General features: G+C 40.5%; 1 protein-coding gene across 2 annotated transcripts in view; it reads left to right on the forward strand.

Annotated features, from left to right (window-relative positions):
- ERCC6 (ERCC excision repair 6, chromatin remodeling factor) overlaps positions 1–21,500 on the forward strand; it is a 74,421-nt gene that overhangs the window by 16,347 nt on the left and 36,574 nt on the right. For both annotated transcript variants that reach the window (XM_060103144.1, XM_060103155.1), the window contains exons 6-7: positions 14,575–14,703; positions 19,813–19,971. In XM_060103144.1, coding sequence (XP_059959127.1) covers positions 14,575–14,703; positions 19,813–19,971 — 288 coding nt within the window. The remainder of the gene's footprint in view (positions 1–14,574; positions 14,704–19,812; positions 19,972–21,500) is intronic.

Raw genomic sequence — 21,500 nt, forward strand, 5'->3', positions numbered from 1 at the left:
TTTTTCTTAACTATTGTAGAGAATTAATAAAAGTGTTAATCTCAACATATTGATTATAAGTGGAGTGAATATTCTTCCCATTAAATTGAGTCAATATTAAATATATTTTAAGTATATCAGTATTTTGATCAAGAGCAATTATTTTGATTGAATTTTAAATACAGGTTTCGTTTAAATTCACGGCAATAAGTTTTTCTTAATAATGTTAAGATTGTAAAACTTATTTCCAAAGCCATATTAGAAGCCAGTTTTTTTCTCAAGTTATAGTAAAATCTCAAATGAATTTCAGAAATATCAATAACTCTAATTGCCACCAAAATACTATAGCTCTTAAAATTTTATAGCTACAGTTATTACGGTAGATAATTGTTAAACTGCAGATATCCACATTGAAATGTTTATACTGCATCTCCTTTGGTACCCTTTGGATTGGGGGATGTTAAAAGAAAATAAAATGCTCAGGATTGAGAAACATATTAAGAATATTTTAAAACTGCCAGTCACTCTATACTTTGTTATTTCTTGTTGTTGATCTTTGTAGACAGAATGAAATTGTAATGGTATCCCCTTGAGTGAAGAAAAACACTTTAGGATTTCTTATCTTAGCAGTGGTTTGTTGATTGATAAGAAGAATAAAGCCCCATATAGTTTACAACGTAGAAAATGAGTTTTTCCTAATGGTTAGAATTTAGGAATATGTACCCAAGGTAGGTACCTTTTGGACTTAAATATGTGTTGGTTATAGCCCTGTTAATTATAATGCTGTTTTGAACCCTTAGAAGTGAAAGTGGGTGACTCCTAGACATCTCACCCCCTTCATTCTCTCAACTTGGAGAGTCTTAGGTCTTCCATTCCTCTAGGTTAGTCCTAACTAGGTGTCTTTAGTTTTAGCTGACGCTCAGTGGGAATTTCCTGTTAGGCCTTTTCTACAGCTTAACCTTTTCTGCATCTGGATAGTAGATGATCCTGCTTTCTCTGACTTAGCCCAAGACCTCAGATCAGTCTTGGAAGTTTTAACCATCTTATAAAATGCCTGTGTATTTTGCCTTTCCAACATTTTTATCCTGCTTTCTTCTCTGTTCTGTTGCATTTGGAGGCTGTCTCCTCAATGGTGTTCCCTGATTTTCATACCTTTGATAATGTACCGTGATGGATGGGCTACTTCTTAGAAGCAAATATTCTGTCGTTTCTTATTCATGTCAATGCTAACAGATCTTACAAAGCATCCATTATTTTTTATTTTAATTTTGGGGTACTCACGTTTCCATTAGGGTATGGCCGTCAGTTGTGAGGTCTTCCTTAAAATCTATTGCTGCTTTAGAAAGCTAGGGTCTGGGAGCTCCAGGTGCCAAACACTTAACAGAAATAGCACACATTCAGTGCTGGGTGATATGTGTCCCTGGTGAGCCCAGAGTGGCCTAGAAGACCAAACATTTCATATGTGCACCTTTCCCCGCCAGGTGATCAGAGATCTGCAATCCTGGTTCCCTCAGTGTAGTTGGTTCATTTTCCAATTGAGATGTGAGGTCATCTCCATTGCTTCATCTTTGCTGTCACTGCATGAATGCACATCTCCATTCTAGGACTGGCGTCTAGGGGTTCCTGTGAGGAATCTGCAGTCTTTCAGGGGACGTGGGCACAGATGGGGCCTAACCAGTGTGCAGGGCATATTGAAATCAGACTGAGGTATTTGGGGAAGATTTTGTGGAGGAGGTTCATCCCAGCACTGGGCCTGGTCTGTTGGGTCATTCAGATATGTTGATATGGACCTGAGGATGCAGGTTAAAACTTGCCACATTTACCCCCGAACTTCAGGTGCATCACTGAACAGGAAAATACTTGCATTGCTTTGGGGGCACGTTTCCTCAAGGGTCTCGTTTGGATTGCTTTGGGTATTGGCATGGTGGCCGTGGTCTGCAGAGAAGTCTGGTTGCTAAGCTGCCACTTCAAGATAGGGAGGGCACAAGCCCTTGCCTTTGCCAGCCATCTCCCACCTTTGGCAGTGGTAATCTGTTCCGGGGAGACTGAGGCCTGTTTGGCTTCCCTGGGAAAGAGTGCCGCAATCTGTTGGTGATGTCTGCCTTGGCACGGGGACAACAGGGGGAAGCAAGCAACATGCTAACTGTTTGCCAACAGTGAGATATAACAAACAAAAAATGTCACCAACTCTTGCCTCTTTCCCCAGCAGTGGACGTACTGCTTGGGTCGGACTTGGAGTGTAGGTCCATTGACACCCCGAGTGAGAGGATGCACTTCCAAATAAGGTCTGTCTCCTGCTGGCACGACTAGGGAGAACATTTATAATTTGACTTAAACCTATACTCTGAATCTCTCCTTTCTATTTTCATTTGCCAGCCATTATTGCTTAAGTTGCTAACCTAACAGCTCTATTTCCTTGGCAATGAGCATAGACTAAGGCAAAGATTCCCAGCCCATGGGCTGATCCTGCAGAATCACTGGGGGCTCCACCATTGGAGGTGCTGATTGAAAAAGTGTACGTGGGACTACCAGGTGGTAATTTAAAAAGGCTTTCCCAGGTGATTCTGATGCACTGGCATGTTTGGGAACTACTTTGATATATATAAGTGGACTTTATATACTCTTTTCCTTTCTGAGGCATAAGTTTTGGCAGATTGAGTTTGTATATCATTTTCTCTAAACTTTTATGTACCCTGCACAATTGTGTTTACATAGGAGAGGGCCTGGGGAGGAGCTTTGGGGCCAGTTTATTCAGCTCAGTGCTGTGTATAATAGTTCATCGGGTTCTTACCAGGGTGTGTGCTTGAGAATCCCCTGGGGAGCACCTTTAGGGCTCAGCCCGGAGCAGCAGGAGCTGGGCACTGCACTTGGGCTTTGAGCTCCCACTAATTCTGAGGTGAGGTCGGTAGCATTCTTCCTTATCAGAGGCCCTTACGATGTTCCCATTTAGGAAACCTTTGAGGAGGTTGGAAAGAATTGTTGGTAAGAATGTTGGGGTTTGAGGATGTAATGCTCAACTCTAGCCCGCGGTTAGCTTGGTATTGCTGCTGGGATAAATCACCACCACCCCCCCGTCCTCAATCAGTGGAACAGTAGAATTTAGAAACAGACTCTTCAGTAGATGGTTGCCTGAGTCTCCTCAGATTATCTGGTACTTTGGGCCAAGCTGCTGAGATCACAGCCTGAAATGGATTTGAGTTGGTACCTCCAGATAGTTTGAAGGCTTCCCATACCCTGCCCCTGACCTTTCACTTTTGATAATTCCTTGTTTTTTTATAGTGAAATTGTGATAATATTAAGATAGAAAAAAATACCTACACCTCTATTTTTTTATTTTTCTATATTTCATTCCAGCCTTTGATCCTATGCATATATATCTTTCAGTTGTTCTAATTATAGTAGGCTGCACAAACACTTTATCTTGGCCCTTTCAGGTGGATCAGTTTGCCTATGATGTCACTGGTTAAGAGCTGGGATTTGAAGCCAGCACTGGGTGGTGTAAACGGCGGTTTCCTTTCATTTGTGGAATTGGGTGGAATGGGCAGTACCTATGTGTGGCCACATGGTGGTGCCAAGAATCAGGACATAGCTGCCCCTACCTCCCTGGGCTGGAGACCAAACCCCAGACCCAAGTCAGCTGGGTGAAGATTTGGGGAGATTGCTAGGGACTCTAGAAAACTTGACTGATCTGGTGTGGATGGGCATAGCATTTGCCTCGTGGTGTGGTGTAACCTGTGTCTGTAGTCATGACACCGGTTGATGTAACTGGCTTCTAATACAGTTTTGTCGTTAGAGGTTTTTCTTTTCTTTTGCCCCATTTTGAACTTTATTTACCGTGAATAACTTTGAGTTAAAAAAGGTCAGGGCTTCCCTGGTGGCACAGTGGTTGAGTCCGCCTGCCGATGCAGGGGACACCGGTTCGTGCTCCGGTCCAGGAAGATTCCACATGCCGCGGAGCGGCTAGGCCCGTGAGCCATGACCGCTGAGCCTGCGCGTCTGGAGCCTGTGTTCCGCAACGGGAGAGGCCACAACAGTGAGAGGCCCGCGTAGCGCAAAAAAAAAAAAAAAAGGTCAGATGGCTCCATTCATTGTGTAAATCTTATAGAGTATCTTCTAAGCCTCCGTAAGACTTAATCATCTGGGAAAATGGTATCTTCATCACCCTCTCCCTTGAGCACTGTGGCTTCTGTGGCCAGGGGCGAGTTGGATCCTGGTTTGGAGGGTTTAGCTGTATACATGCGTAATTCTAGGCGGGGAAGGCTGTCGGTATTTTCAGATGCCGAAATGAGTAAAGCTGAGGAGGATAAATGTTGAAAAAAGTCTCTTGGGGCCTCCCTGGTGGCGCAAGTGGTTGAGAGTCCGCCTGCCGATGCAGGGGATATGGGTTCGTGCCCCGGTCTGGGAGGATCCCATATGCCGCGGAGCGGCTGGGCCCGTGAGCCATGGCCGCTGAGCCTGTGCGTCCGGAGCCTGCGCGTCCGGAGCCTGTGCTCCGCAGCGGGGGAGGCCACAACAGTGAGAGGCCCGCATACGGCAAAAAAAAAAAAAAAAAAAAAAAAAAAAAAAGTCTCTTGGATTTGAAATTTGGAGGCCCTGAGCAAGGGTGGTATCCGTGGGGGAGGGAGGAGGTTGTTATGAGAAGTAAGATAGCTGACATTAGTGAATGCTTACCACTTGGCAGTGCTTCACTTTATGTGGATCTATTGGCTTAGTCCTCACAGGGCCCTAGGAAATAGGAACCTGAGCTGAGAAAGCTGAAGTCATTTGCCCAGGATAGCAGCAAGTGGAGAAGCCGGTGGTTTGGGTGAGGAGGGAGTGGTCTGTCAGTGTGGACTGGTGCGGTGGGCTCAGGAAGCATGGCCTCAGTGATCACTTTCTCCCGTTGCTTGATGAGGACCAAGCCCACACTTTTGCAGGCCCGTTCCTTTGCTTGAAACGGCGCTGAAGGCCATGCCTCCTAGAACCACAGTCTCAGCTGCTCTGTCTCCATTTTATTGTCTTCACCAAGCCTCTTCCTCTTCCTTTTGCCTAGAGCCAGTCCCTTTGCAGTGCGATTGTCCCATGTTTATCCTTCAGTTGCATCTTTGTTTGTGCTGCACACGGATTCAGGTCACACTTAGGCAAAGGCCAAATTATTGATACAGTGTAGAGCTTGATTTGCTTGTACCTTTAAAAAAAAATGCAGATCATTTGATCTCTAAAAATCTGAATTTGGTAAAAATTTAATGTAGGTTTGATCCAGAAACTAAGTATAATTATTTGAAGATAGTTCTTGTCATCAGTTTCTGGGAGTTGATTTCTTTCTCAAGAAATAAATTTGTGTTCTTTTCTTCTTCTAGGACTGTCTCTCTCTCTCTCTATATATATTTTTTTTTGCGGTACGCGGGCATCTCACTGCTGGGGCCTCTCCCGTTGCGAAGCACAGGCTCCAGACGCGCAGGCTCAGCGGCCATGGCTCACGGGCTCAGCCGCTCTGTGGCATGTGGGATCTTCCCGGACCGGGGCACGAACCCGTGTCCCCTGCATCGGCAGGTGGACTCTCAATGACTGCGCCACCAGGGAAGCCCTAGGATTCTATATTTTAAAGAGAGAAGAAAAAGTTAACTCCCTTAAGGACTTTTCTTAGAGAGCATCCTGGCTTCTTTTAAATGACGAAGCTAAGACACAAATGAAGGCTAATTCTGCTCCGTGCTCTGCACACGCCTCTCATCCTCAGCTCCAGTGCATAATTGTCTGCATCAGTCTTAATTTACTCTGTGAGATCTGGACTCCTAACTGAGAGTATTTCATCTGCTCAGATGTGCCAATTAAGTCCACCAGATAGACCATAAAAAGGCAGATAAGAAAAGTAAAACACTGAGTATCTCAATTTAGCAAATTAGACTAATCTGTAAGGAATTCTTAGCTGTCTGAAATAGAAAACCTATTGCACTACAGAAATGCAAACTATATTAAATACCCAGCTAGGTGCCTTGAGTATATTTTTAAAAAATCAAATTGTACTCACTTTGCTTCTGTTGTAGAATTTTTTCATGGATATTGCAATAAGTGGAGAATGATCCTGAGATTGAAATTTCACTCTATATTAGAAATGATTTAACTGTATGATGTGTGACTTTTCCTTCACAATCACTACAGATCTTGGTGGCTCTTATAACGTAAAAATGAAAACAGAGCAATAAGGTCAGTTGTAAATTTCAAGAGCAAAATAAGTGAGTTCCTTGAAATTTTGGAGAGGGCATGTTCATTTTATTAATATATAATCTCGGGCTACTAATATTTGATAATTCCCATTAATAGGTATATTTTGCCTTTTTTGTAGGTTGGTGTAGGCATTTGAGTATAGGCAATACCTCCTTTTATTGCCTTTCGTTTTATCGTGCTTACAGATAACGGCGCTTTCTACAAATCGAAGGTGTGTGACACCCTGCCTTAAGCAAGTCTATCATTGCCATTTTTCCAGTAGCATTTGCTCACTTCCTATCTGTGTCACATTTGTAATTCTCACAGTATTTCAAACTTTTTCATTATTATATTTGTTATGGTGATCTGTGATCAGTGATCTTTGACATTACTGCTATGAGTCACTGAAGGCTCAGATGATGGTTAGCGATTTTTTGGCTAACCATTTTTTAATTAAGGTATGTACATTGTTCTTTTAGACATAATGCTGTCGCACACTTAATAGACTAGAGTATAGTGTAAATATAACTTTTATATGTGCTGAGAAACCACAAAATTCATGTGACTAGCTTTATTACAGTATTTGCTTTGTTGCGGTGGTCTGGAACCGAACCTGTGATATCTCCAAGGTATGCCTGTATGTCGGTTTGTCTGGTATTAAGTTTATCTTACGTGTTTGTTCAGCCCAGATTACCTGTAGTCAGAAGAATTACTAAGCTGATTTTACTGTTACTTGGAAAAGTTGGCAGGTGTCCAGTGAAAAGTGAGTTTTGACCCACTCTGCACAGTAGCGAGGTGGGGAAGGAATCATGTTATCGTACAAAAACGAAGGCCATCTTTCTTCTCCTCAAACTTTTTTTTTTTTTTTTTTTTTTGGCGGTACGCGGGCCTCTCACTGTTGCGGCCTCTCCCGTGGTGGAGCACAGGCTCCGGACGCGCAGGCTCAGCGGCCATGGCTCACGGGCCCAGCCGCTCCGCCCCTGGACCGGGGCACGAACCCGTGTCCCCTGCATCAGCAGGCGGACTCTCAACCACTGCGCCACCAGGGAAGCCCATCTCCTCAAACTTTTAGCACTGATGTTTTTTGAGACAAATCTGAATTGAAGTTTTATAATTTGATTTGCTCTTTTGCAGTTGTTTTCATTTTTTTTTGGTATAGCATTTCATTTTCATTGTATAGCATTTAAAGAGGTGATTATTGACCTTTTGGCTGGTGCTTTGAGAAAAGGGGTGAATTTCGGAAGTTTGAAAATACTTTTTGAGAGGCAAGACTATGCAACAGTTAGGAGCACAGACTCCGGGTTAGAATCTTCACATTGGTGATCTTGAGCAGGCTGCTTTACCTGTCCCTGCCTACCTTTCTTTAATTGTGAAAAAGGGATTAAGAATAGTATGTCTCATAGGGTTGTAAGGATTAACTTATTTAATACATGTAAATACTTAAAACAGTGCCCAGCACACAGTGAGCATCGGTAGCTGTTCGTTGTTATTATTACTTAGAGTTTGTTTTCTGCCTCTAAATTTAAAAAATGTATACATAATGTGTATGTATATATAATTTCAAAACACAGCTTGTCCAGAGCTAGCCAGTGTTCCTTAAGGAGGTAATATATGGCATGGGGGGTAGAAATCACAGGCCATGGCATCAGAATGCCACAGTCTCCCCTAATAACTATGAGGTCTTGTATATCTCCCCATTTGTATATGGGGACCTTAGCAGTACCTTCTTCAAGGGTGATATGAGGATTACGAAAGGCAATAGATCTCAGATATTTGGCAAATGTCAGACACTCAACAAATATTAGCTACTCTTGTTATTTGCATGCCCACTAGCTAAAACATTTACTACAAAGGTTCCATCAAGCCAGTAAGAGGGTCTGTGAGAATCATGAGGAAGAGCTTATATAAATATTGATATGTATGAAGACGTGACGTTCTTCCAAGGTAAAAAGCACTTTAACAATTGTATGTAATATGCATAGGCAACTCGTTAGCTGTTATAAACTTAGTTTGTTTGATGTTAGGCTTTTCTTACCTCTGATATATTTTTTATTAGTATGATTAAGGTCCACTTAGTGATAAAATATCTATATAACTATAAGTACATTATCAGTAATTGTTCGGGGAGAAATAAAAAATTATTTCTCCTTTGAACATACTAGGGGTCACTAGACATCTGCCCAGGGGGCATTCTTCCCACCTCACAGCCTGCTTATTGGTTCTGAGTGTGGATAGGTCAAGATTACACTTTGGTTCCTCACAATTTTCTCTGTTCTGAGGTCAGTGTTCCACATGCTTCTCTTGTGCCTTATAAGGCTTAGTTTCCACATTCCTTGCTGTACTAGGTGTGTAGGACATTGTGCCTAGAGTGACCATGATAATCTTGATCTTGGCTGATAGTACAGGTGCAGTAGCATGATGGCCTTCTAGACTTGGGGGCTGCACTTAACTCCTGCCTGCCCAAGATTGTGATTCCAAGTGTTTTGACATTTGTTACTATTTATTCACGTTTAACCTACAATTAACTAAAATTTCTCAATTTTACTTTTTTGTGTAATCTCCTGCCAATAATTATAAGATAGTATCTGACATGTATGTAGTATTAAAAAATAGTTTCCAAAGGGTATAGTATACGTATTATCTCATTTAGTCCTATAAGGACCTATTATTTGGCTCACTGTATGGTCGAGGAGACAAATACAGTGGTGTTAAATGATGTTTCTAAAGTTCGGACCTCCCCTTACTAGTTATGGACCTGCATCTGGTTTTCCCTTCTCAGTGGGTATCTTAAATCTGTGCTCTTTGCTGGGTTCTGCTCTCATGGCTGCCCCTGGAGTCTGAGGGACTATAGGAGTTAGAAGACCTCCCAGTGAATAACACACTCACCTCGTTTTATTTGGTTGCAGCTGTGACTATTATATGTATGGATTAAAGAAAAAGATGAAAGTGGGAACACTAGACTTCTTTTTTCCTCTGCTAGAAGATCAAGTCTTTCATAAAAAGTTGAACCTTTTGCTTAGCCTTTCCCACCTGGTCCTAGGGAGGCTTGGACCCAAACTCAGGACTCCTGATTTCTTCCAATCAGCTGGTGTGCAAAAACCAGTCTTGTTGCAAAGTGAATCCCCTGGGAAACCCCCGAAAACAGACATCAGGGCTTGAAAATAACTTACAAAGTTTTTGTCATTCGACGTAGTGAGCTTACCCTCCTCTCCTTTTTTTCCTCCTTATAAAATTCTAAATTAAACACCTGGCTTTGCAGTCACCCTTTGCCAGGCCTCATTCTTTGCAGTGGGCCCAGCCACATTTAGGCAGTGGCTACAGCTCGGAGTAGTACTTTAAAGTCACGTACGTAGAAGGGGTAGGAAATGCAGCAGGAGGCAGGCCCTAAAGGAGGTAGAACGGGACGTTTCTTGAACCCGTTTCTGAGGGACCCACTTTGACCGTTTTCAAGCCATGCTTCTCTACCCCTGGTGTCTTCCTCATCCCTAGCCCAATTCAGAACCTCGTTCATTCATTCCCTCAGCATTTATTGAGCGTCTTGTGAGGTGGGCATTATACTAGTCTCTAAAGATACGAAAATGACTGCGACAGTCTCTGACCTCAAGTGGCTCCCAGTCTAATGGGGGAGACAGATACGGATTTCAAAAGATGCTAACGCTCTGGTAGATGCTAGCATTCTTGTGGAGACGTCAGGTGTGCCCAGGTGCCGTGGTGTTGGGAAGGCACCTACCTGGTGGATGGGATGCCTAACTGGCCTGTCAGGGATGGCTTCTTCCAGAGGTGCTATTCAGGCGGAGCTCTGAAGGGTCCACAGGTATGTGGGGGAGGGAGGTTGGGGACAGTACAGGGCATGCACATGCACAGAGAGGAGGCTTTGTGAATTTCAGCACAGTGGCAGCTGGCTGTGTTTTTCTGCCCCGGCATCTTGAACATCCTTGAAATGCTGGAAATTCTCCTTCGAAAATAAATTAACTTATTAGGTGTATTCTAAGGGTTCCATCGACAAGGCGTGCCAGTAGGTTACAATTGAAGGACGTATGTTTCTGGTGCAGTTCAGCTGACTGTGCAGCATTGCTAGCAGTTTGGCCCTGGGTCCGAGTTGCTTCTGACAGATCATTATTGCAGTATCAGCCCCAGGTCCCACAGCCTGGGCTGATTTCTCATTCCTGCGTGAGTGTGGCGAAGCCAGGGAGCATTTGCCCTGCTTGCATCTGATTGGGATTGTAAGTTTATGTTTATTACTGGGTTCTCCTCTGAGTAGCTGCCTGCGGAGTCGGCAGCGGGCTGACTACGGCAGTCGTGTGGGGAGTTAGAAACCCTGCCAGAGAACACCAGGCCCGCTTGGTTTTATGTGGCTGCAGCTGTGACTCTTACATGTGTGGCTCTTTTAAAACGAGAGGAAAGAAAACATGAAAAAGTTATTTTTTTCCAAAAATGTAAATATTGGACTATTTACCCCCACACACACTTTTAAAATCTAGCTTATCTAGCTTATTTATTGAAACAGCAGAATTTAGACATTTTGAGGCCATTTCAGATTTTTAAGATTTCAGATCACTGGGGTCCAGATCTTAATTTTGACCTGCCCCCAACCAGTTTTAGGTCATTCTGTAGCTATCTTTTTGTTACTGTTGTATTAAACATGGCCATACTTCATGACAATTTACTGTTTACAAATCTGTTATAGAACTTTTTTTTTTTTTCTGCGGTACGCAGGCCTCTCACTGTGTGACCTCTCCCGTTGCGGAGCACAGGCTCGGGATGTGCAGGCCCAGTGGCCATGGCTCACGGGCCCAGCCGATCGGCGGCATGTGGGATCTTCCCAGACCAGGGCACGAACCCGTGTCCCCTGCATCAGCAGGCGGACTCTCAACCACTGTGCCACCAGGGAAGCCTGTTATAGAACTTTTAAATTGAGATATTCCAGCAGATACGTTCTGATGACTAGGTGTCTTTACTCATGGTGATCATGCTATTCACAGTCATTTACTGAGCATCCATTTGTCAGACTATCATAGTTTTTGTGCAAATATACATGTTCAGGAGTTCTGTCAAGCACTTGTGGTACGTTGCGTTATCACATGCAGATTGTATTGGACTATACATTGCCTCTGTTTCTTCCTCTGTAAGTGAACATTATAGTTCACTCAGGGTTATGTGAGGATTTCATTAAGTAGGTATGATTATATATAATAACATATTAATTCATTAAGCACCTGTTATATTCTAGGCTCGTGCTAAGTGCTTTATATGTGGTACCTCATTTAATTCTCCCCTAAATCCAGTGAAGTAGATGCCGCTGTTCCCCCATCTCAGAGTCGAGGAAACTTAGATGCTAAAGAGGTTAAGTTGCTTGCTGAGGGCTAAAGTGCTAATACATGGCAGTAGAATTTGATTCTAGACTGTCTGAGTCTGAGGGTTTGGGCCTGTGCTCATTGCATATGTCAGACCCGCTTTATTCATCTCCCTTTACACCTGCTGGCTGGACAGGTCGCTTGGCCTGCCAGGCTGTAGGACCAGCGAGTTAAGCACACTAAAGAGGGCAATTTTAGACCCTGGTAGCATCTGGGATGGGAAAGGCATCTGTTTCTCTCAGAGTTCAGGTGAATCTGGCCCTCCTCCACCCCCCTAGTGTGCCACGTGGTACTTCTTGTCGACCAGCACTTGGTGCTGCCCTGCTTCAGCGTGCGCGGGTTAGACAGTCAGGTCTCTCAGCTGTAAACCACATGAGGAATTACTGCTTTATATACCAGGAGAATCTCTTAGCCTGAGCCACACATGCATGTGGTTTTATAACCCTGGTACTCTCTGTCTTTAATATGTGTATATGATTCTACTGGGGCGATTTGTCTTTACAATGATACAAATACTTGTAGGCAATAATGATTTTTCCCCACCACCGTTAGTCATCTGTTAGCCAAACGGAATAAACATTTGTCTCTTTTCATCTTTCTTTACAAAGCGGAAGGCACTGGAATGCAGTCATTTCTGTAGTGGCTTATGTGGTTTCCTAGGTGCTGTGTGTTCTGTGGCGACATGATGCCTGTATGTTTTAGAAGGGAGGGAGGAGGAGGAAGCTGAAAATCTGTTGAAACAGAGTGATGTGGTGGGAAATTTAACAGCCACAAAGACTAACTGGCTAAGTCTAAGGCAATAGCTATCATTTATCAATGAAGGGTAATGTGTGGTACTCTTGTATGTAAGATATTTCACGACCTCGTTGTGTCAAACTTGTTAAGCCAGGATCTTCTGTTTTTCTTTTTCTTCCTGTAAAATTATTTTTGAGTAGTTGTGCAATGAAGTATTCTTAAGTGGCTGTGATAGGCTTTGTGATTTTTCCACAAAATTTGTATTATCCACAAATATGCTAAAAACAACTATGTTTTAATATGCAGGTGTTTGGTTCTGATAGTAGGAATTTGGGTACTGAGGACTGTCTTCATTATCTGAAATTGCCTGCTTGCTAAATCTCAGATAGTGAGAAGCAGGAATTCAGATATATACGTTAGGAAAATGTTTATACATCATTGTGGTTTCTAAGTTCCAATGGTCAGGGTTACCTTTATACCAGGATTTCTCAACTTTGACACTATTGACGTTTGAGACCAGATGACATTTTGTTGTGGAGGACTGTCTTGGACGTTGTAGGATGTTTAGCAGCATCCTGGCCTCTACCTGCTAGATGCTAGTAGTGCTTCTCCCCTCCCCTCAGCAGTTGTAACAACCAGTCATGTCTGCAGACATTGTCACGTTACCCTGGGGTGGGGGTGAGGGGGTTGCCCTCGGAGGATGGCCAGATTGCCCCCTGTTGAGAACCACTGCACTTGCCTAAATTTGTAGATAATAGGGAACTCAGAAGAGTAGCAGAGACTATTATAGCCACTTAGAGATACTTCATTTCATCAATTGCATGGTGATTTTAAGGAAGAAAAATACAAATAAAAGGGAGAAAGAGATCACCTTTAGAAGTTAGGCACAAAAAGGCCATTAAATTTTTCCCATAAAAAGACTCATATTAGACCTTATGGTTATGTGACAGCTGTTTCCTTAGACTTGGCCATATACTGTCTCTTTCATTGGCTGTTCTCTGGAAATCACCAGCACCTTACTGATCCTCAGCTAGCCCTTCCTTTCCTTACTCTGAAGAGCTGAAATTTTCAACAAGACCAGAACTTATCAGAGGACGTGCTTTAAAGGTCCTCCAGCATCTAGTGCACGGGGCTGTGTTTGGCTTCTGTGCTGATTTGGTAGTTGGTGCTGGAAAACATACCATTCCTCCAACTGGGCAGCGTGTGCAGTATTATCCTTCCATGTTCTCCTTTACCTTCCCTCACACTTTCTCTATTACTCCTGCATAGTCAGTGGCAGAGAAGTGCCTTCTTATTGTGTTGCTGTTCTCATTCCCTTCCTGTGAGCTTTTTACTTGGAAGGCATTTATCTGTGTTATTGTTTTATTTCATTTCGACCATTTTGTGAAAATAAAGTGTCAGTTGCATGCATACTGAAAAAAGCCATCCTTTTATTATGGAAGTGACTAGAATATGAGGCTGTTGACTTTTTTTTTCCACTTGTGACCCCAGTGTCCATTATAGTTATATAGGTGCAAAATTAGTCTGGCTAAATGGCTGCACCTTCCCAACAGCCTTGCTGTATTGCTAATACTTTCAGATCTTTAGACGTTTCTTTCGTTATGCATACATGGCGTCACCCTTCTGATATATAAATGTTCATCTTATTTCGTATCTGAAGAGCATCATATAACTAAATTTATAACTTAGGTTTTATTTAGTGGACACATTTTTTTCTCAGTGGTATAATTATCAGTACTTTATATTGTTGATGCCTCCCCTTAATTAAGTAATCAATATGTGAATCTGATATATAGTAATTTTGACCAAAAATTTGCTTTATGTTCAAGATGTTGTGCTGTTTTATGCTATGACCATCATATCTTTAGCACAGAAATAGTAATTATAAAGAAAATTTATTTTTTCTTACGTTGTCATTTTGGAGCTATGACATTTAGTATCTATAAATTTAGTTATATTGAAATTTTCACTGACTCTTTTCTAGAATTAAGTTCATATATCTTAGGAACTAGCAGAGAAAATTTCCCTTTAGGGTATGCCAGGAGAGGAGCAAGTAGTTTTGATAATGAAATGAGACCTTACAGGAATATTTCTAGAGCAGCTATAATAATTCAAATGAGAATTGAATTGAGGAGGAAGGAAAAGAGAATCAGTTGGTTTTTTTTTTTTCCTTTGAATATCAGTGTTTTGGGTAATGATGGCAGCAGAAAGCTAAAAGATTGTTCTATTTGGTCTGTTTTTTCCTGTATATTACTGAGAACTATCTATTTTAACCTGGTTTGGAACCAAAATAATGGAAGTATGATTTTTGTTTTCATGGTAGGAGATGGAATAAACTGAGACTGCAGGACAAAGAGAAGAGTTTGAGGCTTGAAGATGATTCTGAGGAAAGTGATGCCGAATTTGACGAAGGTTTTAAAGTGCCGGGTTTTCTGTTCAAAAAGCTTTTTAAGTATGTGCCATGTGTTCCTTCCTTTACATCTGTCATCAAGCCATTGTGTACAAATTAATATTTTAGGAACTACATAGTACTTACCTGTGGGCCCTTAAGGTACTTGCAGCAATTTATTGCAAACACAGATACTGTCAAATGAAATTTTAGCCACATGCTGTTCATTAAAATTAGATGGTAATAAATTGACTAAAGTGCACACTGGGTATGTTTATAAATGGATGAATCTATGTGGACCTGTCTCAGCAGACTAAAAGCTACACATTTAAAAGCTATCTACATCGAGTTCTTTTTTTGTTGCTGTTCTTAGCAATTTTAAGGGGCCAAACCTCTAACTTCTAAATCAGATTAATTAAGAAGAGTTGCTTATTAAAATCAATATTGGGGAGGTTTTTACTTCTATATTGAAATAAAAAACTGTGTAGAGATTATTTTTCTGAGTGTCCTATACTGTACCTAAGGGTATAATACTTTTGAGCTGACCAAATGTGTATCTAAATATTTCCTGTAGATGTTATTCTGATATCAAAAGAGAAGATATAGGCAAACACCTTCAGGGTTGAGTTGCTATTTGAAACTGACTATGTTTCATATGTGAAGTGGCCCAGGGTTGCATATAACCGGATGCCCTGTGATAGATGCGTGCCTGTAGCCTACAAGGTCCAGGCGAGTCTCCGTGATGAATGTAAATACTGAGCCACGTTTTCAATCTCAGTCCTCCTGGGATTTACTAAACAAGGTGCTTTAGGAAGGCTTCCTCGATGCATATAGGAAGTTAAAGCATTAAATAGCTTCTTTCTGTCTCTTGTATCATCACTTGGTAGTTGGGTGCAGGATGTAAACTTCTTTCTTTGAGACGGTTATGTTTAATCTTCATAGATTCAGGTGTCAGCCATGCCCTAAACTTGTGCAAGATACTACTTAAAAAGAGCATGCTTTTTATATTTCCTCTTGAAGAGCTTTTATTATAGTTTAAATTTTTCTCCTGGGTTAGAGGGGACAAAGGGAGTGGTTATTTTATCCCACTAAACATAATAGGAAAGCTGAATCCTAAATATGTGAACAATCTTGGTTGGGTTGCCGTACTGGACAGAAGAACTGTAAAGAAGTTCAAACCTGAATCTCTAGTAATTTTTGTAGATGTTTTATAGCCTGGGGAGGTGGCTACTGTGTTTATTGCTTCTCCCAAATGAAAATTTAACTATGGAAAGGTACATAAAGATAATATTTATTGGCAACTCTTTTCATCTTCTCTAAAGTGATTGCTTATTAAGAAACACGCCAAATAATATCAGTGTTAAACTAGCAAGAGGAATACCCAGATTATAGATTAAATTGGTTTAACAAAGACAGGATACTTCTACATGAGTATTAAGTGATTTGGCAAATATCCTCAAGAATCAAGTTGAATGTGCATTTTTGTATAAATGTGGTATTTTCTAGCAAAGGAATTTCACAGTTAATAGAACCAAACTTGGCTTACTAGGAGTATATAGGATTTAGTGTATTGACTATTAACCCTATTGTAGTTAACGTAAATGCACGTTTTTTTAAAAAAAATTTGTCTTAATTGCACATTCCTGGGAAGTATTTTGTTGTTTTCATTTTTCATCTCTCAAAAACAGGATTTTAAACACTTCATAAATGTTATGAAACTTCTGTTTCTTTTATTCTGCTACATGAAAAAAAGTAATAGGATTGGTAGAGTCTCCATTTTTCTTTTATGATTAAGTTTTAGCCAGGCCAATTTAATTTTAAGCTGTAGATCTATTTTTACTGTACTTACCGCACTCTGTGGAATTAAATTAACAGGGTATATTTGTATGCAAGGGAGTCAGCAGGTACAGTTATCTATTTAAGTGCTGTTTTCTGCAAGATCATGGTTAACTTTTAAAATTCTGTTTTGAAAGTTTGCCCGGAAAATGTATTTGACTGTGTGATTTAGCAATCAGATGACAAAATTCAATCTTTCAACTTTACTTTTAGCCACACTGGTAAATGCGATCTTGGGTTAATGTGACAATGCCAAGATACACCAATTATCTGTGGTTATTTTGTGATGCTTCAGTCTCATGGGGGAAGCAGAGTACAGTAATTTCTTTACTCTTACAGAGTAGTTTGTAAAAGTCTTTTAACTTTTTCTGAAGAGTAATTTTTATGTCTTCAAAGGTTCTGAAAACTGAATTTCGTAGCCTGCTTTCATTTAAAGTATGTAATTGTTTTACAGTGTTTATTATTAGGAAATTAAAGCAACAAAACCTGAGTCAGTTAGTGACACTGCTGGAACCAGAACCCAGACCCCCTAACTCCTCATCCAGTGATACATGCCTACCAATCAGTGTGCTCGTGCAGCCTGAGGGCCTTCATGGAAAGAGAGAGCCACTCTTCACCATCTTTATACGACGTCCCTAGCTGTGGTTGGGGATTTCCATGTAGTGATGTGACTTACAGGGCTGCCTGGTAGATATTTTTCCTGAAGTCATTTCTTTAGTGTTGTTCATCGTCTTATATGCACAATCATACACTGTTTGAACGCCCTTGGAAATTACATCTGTAGATGAGGAAACATCTAGCACAGTGTCTCTGCCTCTCGTGGGTCACCTAGAATCCAGATGTCCTAACTCCCTCTGGGACACCATGCTGGTCACCAGTTTTTATTCCTTTCATGATTTCTCGATTGTTCCTCTCTTGATTCCTTAAGTTGATTGGCCCCAAACAGAGAGAGGGGTTGGACCCGTGTTGGGTGGAGGCAGTGTTGTATAGTGGGAAAACACTGGAATGGCCACTGGGAGATTTTGGCCCCTACTCTGCCCGGAGGAGCTGGTCCCATAATTGTTCTGTACCTCAGTAAAAGGAGGCTGATTGACTGGAATTTAGTGATTCTGAACGTACATCAGTTTTTGGGGGAGCTTTTTGGACTACATCTTTTTCCATAGCTGAGATTAGTCCAATGTAAGTAGTTCACGACCAACTTTTATTTTTAGATCAGGATTTTTCATTCTCAGCACAACTGACATTTTGGGCTGAATAATTCTTTGTTGTAGGGACTATTCTGTGCATTGTAGGATGTTTAGCAGCATCTCTGGCCTCTACCCACTAGATTACATTTGCACTTTCCCAGTTGTAACAACCAAAAATGTCTCTAGGTATTGTCCAATGTCCCCTAGGGAGCAAAATACCCTCTTTACCCCCCATTTACCCCCATCCCTGGTTGAGAACTGCTGGTCAAGATTATCTCCAAAGTGGAATCGCTTTGGAATCAGAGGTTCTGGATTTCATTTCTGACTTGCTTATTTTTTTTCTAGCAGTGTGACCTTTAGCAAGTTACTTAACCTCTCTGTGCCTTCATTTCCTAACTATAAAATGGGCTGATCCTCTTTGTGTGGGCTGGTTGTGAGGTTGTATCCAAACCTCACCTGGCCAGGTGCCTCCCCAGCAGTAGGCCCCTTAAATGGTTGGTAGCCTTTATTTTCTGATTATATACCACGTGTTAAATAGAATTTGTCCTTCATCCCAAATTAAATGATCTTTTATCCATAGTAGACTTCACTGTGTTTGGACTTTAAATCCTCTCGTCCAGGGTACATATTGAGTGTGTATATTATAATTAGCAAACTTAAGCAGCAAAATTCTCATTCAAAGTTTTCCTTATATGATAATAATGGGAACAGTTAGAGTCAAACTTTTGGAATTGATTTGCAGAATACTGGGGGAAAGTTAATTATGACATACTTACTAGGAGAAGAGTAAATAAAACTAGTTTAACAGGGACTGAAATCCACAATGAGATTTTAGGTAGACCTATCACATACCAAAGAGTAAAAAACATTTGGGCAGTAAAACAGCAACAAAACCACCTTCTTTTAAGGTGGGCAGCTCACTAGCCTTGGTATTTTCTTTCAAAAAAAAAAAATTCTTTAGCTTTCATTGTCTTTTTTTTTTTTTTTGCGGTACGCGGGCCTCTCACTGTTGTGGTCTCTCCCGTTGCGGAGCACAGGCTCCGGACGCGCAGGCTCAGTGGCCATGGCTCACGGGCCCAGCCGCTCCACGGCATGTGGGATCTTCCCAGACCGGGGCACGAACCCGTGTCCCCTGCATCGGCAGGCAGACTCTCAACCACTGCGCCACCAGGGAAGCACATCATTGTCTTTTAAGTGTTTTTTGCTTTAGATTTTTTTTATGTGGCATATAATTTTCATACCATTCTATAGTGTTAAATCTTTCACTCTCAAAAATGCTTTTTGCATTATTCCTTTTTTAACTTCATTTTTAGATTATTGAATTAGACATACCATTTATGGAGAAGGGCAAATACCAACTCTTTTTTTTGTTTTTAGAGGGGAATATACTATTGCTCTTTGACCTGTACTCCTTATTTAAGATTTTAATAGCTCTGACCTTTTTGTATCTATGATAAAGTCCCTGAATCAAGTTCTACTTTAAAATATTAAAAGACCTTTTGTATTGTTGAGTCTTTAAACTGTTTTTTTTCTTTTTTTGCATCTGCTAGTAATATGACAGAATCATATGTTATGTACTAATTTTGTGAGCAGCCCTGTTATTCAGACTTGTTTATGGCCTTAAAATTTAATTTAATTTTTCCTATAAAAACATAATATGATTACCAAGTGACTTTTTAACAGTGTATACTATAAATTGTAGTGTTCTCTGTCCTGCTTTTTGAAGCTGTTCAGATGGAAAAAGTAAATGTTAATGCATCTTTTCATAGAAAAATTATTGGAACTTTGTATAACTAAAAATATTTGCAGTATTTTCCAGAAGGATATTGAGTAAAAGATAATAAGTTTATGCTTGTTTACCAAGCTATTTCTAATGTTGAAAAAGAAATGAAATAGTCCCTAATTACCCTATCAGTTTAATTAGAAATGTGTTAATGTTCTGTAAAGAAAAATTTGTGATTTTTATGCCTAGGTAATCAAAAATTTATGACCTTATAAATATAATACTCATGTAAAACACATATCCGGCATGTTTCTCTGACTGGTACTAGAACCTCACTAAATGATTAATTCATGAGTACTTTCTGTTATGATCTGTATTATCCACCATTTGCCATTTTCTTTTTCTTGTTGGTGTTTGTTGTTGTAGGTACCAGCAGACAGGTGTTAGGTGGCTGTGGGAATTGCACTGCCAGCAGGCAGGAGGAATTCTGGGAGACGAAATGGGATTGGGCAAGACCATCCAGATAATTGCCTTCTTGGCAGGTCTGAGCTACAGCAAGATCAGGACTCGTGGTTCAAATTACAGGCAAGTGCTCCTCTGCAGACTGTCAGTCTGTGGAGCTCAATTAATATTTCATCAGATGTATTGCTGTGGAGGAGGGTCTTGTGAATTATTGATGACATTTCAATTACAATATTCCTTTAATTCTTTTAGTGGGGGACATCAAAGGAAAATTTTTACGAGACAATGGAGCTGTAGGGCAGGAGAAATTAAACATGTAACACTTTTAATGAATTCCAGGCATTGATGCTTCATTTTGCAGATGAGCCCCACTAGATATTTTGGGTCAATACAGTGTCTAAGGTTAGCTTCTACAAATGGATTGTTTACAAACTCAGTTATGTTAATATCAGTAGTTTACACAATATGGAATTTTAAATTAGACATAATACCTTTAGTTCCACTTATTAAATTTTACATTAAAATATTTGTTCTGGCAGGAAACCGGGTGAGCATTACAGTAAGTACAAAGTCTATTCATGGGGAAAGTTGAAGCTTTGGAGAATTTCCTTTGTAATCAATTACACGTGATAGCTTTTATAGATAGTGCTTTTTTTTCTAATGAAGCTACGTATTTATCTGCTCACTATGCTTTCTACTTCCTCTCCTAGTCTTTAATAATTTTATATAAATTCTAAAGCCAAAGCCTAAGTGACTGTAAAATGATACAAAAATATTTTTAGGTTGTAATCTTTATTCTCTTTAGGAATTTAAATAAACTATTAAAACTTTAATATTCTGAAAGAGTAAGCATTTAAACTATGTTTGTTCTGTGTGGTAGGACTGAAATAGTTTATCTTGAAATCCAGTGAGCTTTTCCGTATTTAAGCTGTAAATTGACTTTTTATGTCAATTAGTATTGGTAAAAATAATGCTAGGTAAATTATGTGGGATCTTTAATCTTGAGCCCAGGTGATCCAAGATCTCCTTGGATTCCAACAGGCTGACCTAATGAGTACCAGCAAGTTACTTACCAGGTGCTTGTGTCCTGGAAAACTCAGGCACTCACAAGATGTGATTTGGTGATCCCTTTAAAAGAGTGTCAGTGTGCCTGAAGGCAGCAACAGCAGAGAGTTACTGCCCCACACGCTGGTTCATTGTCAGAGAAATGTTTACGAGAGAGCCAGATACGAACCATAAACTACTGAGGAAAGAACTTTTTAAAAAATCTTCAAAGTCTATTGCTTTGCTTTTATTCCTTACTCTTTTCATTAATTTAGCAGATCAACACCAGGAGCAGTACTGAAGTTTTAGAATATTTTAGAAATACTTATATAGATGGAGGAAGGGAAAAATATATTTGGAGATTTTTAAATACTAAATGTTCCATTGTTATTACAAGGAAGTTGTGTTGAAGCAGAGTTTTTTCTTCAGATATTGGAATTCTATTTCATTTCATGTGAAAACATTCCATCCCAGTGGAAAAGTCAGAGTTGAAAATGGGCATTTAGTGTTTTCTTGTCTGTGTATGTCATTAGTTCACCATTTACAAAATGCTTTCTCTGTTCTAAATAGGCTCTTTGGTCGGCTTGGCTCTGCACCTCTTGTTTTTT

The sequence above is a fragment of the Mesoplodon densirostris genome, chromosome 1, assembly GCF_025265405.1.
Source record: "Mesoplodon densirostris isolate mMesDen1 chromosome 1, mMesDen1 primary haplotype, whole genome shotgun sequence".
Taxonomy (NCBI): domain Eukaryota; kingdom Metazoa; phylum Chordata; class Mammalia; order Artiodactyla; family Ziphiidae; genus Mesoplodon; species Mesoplodon densirostris.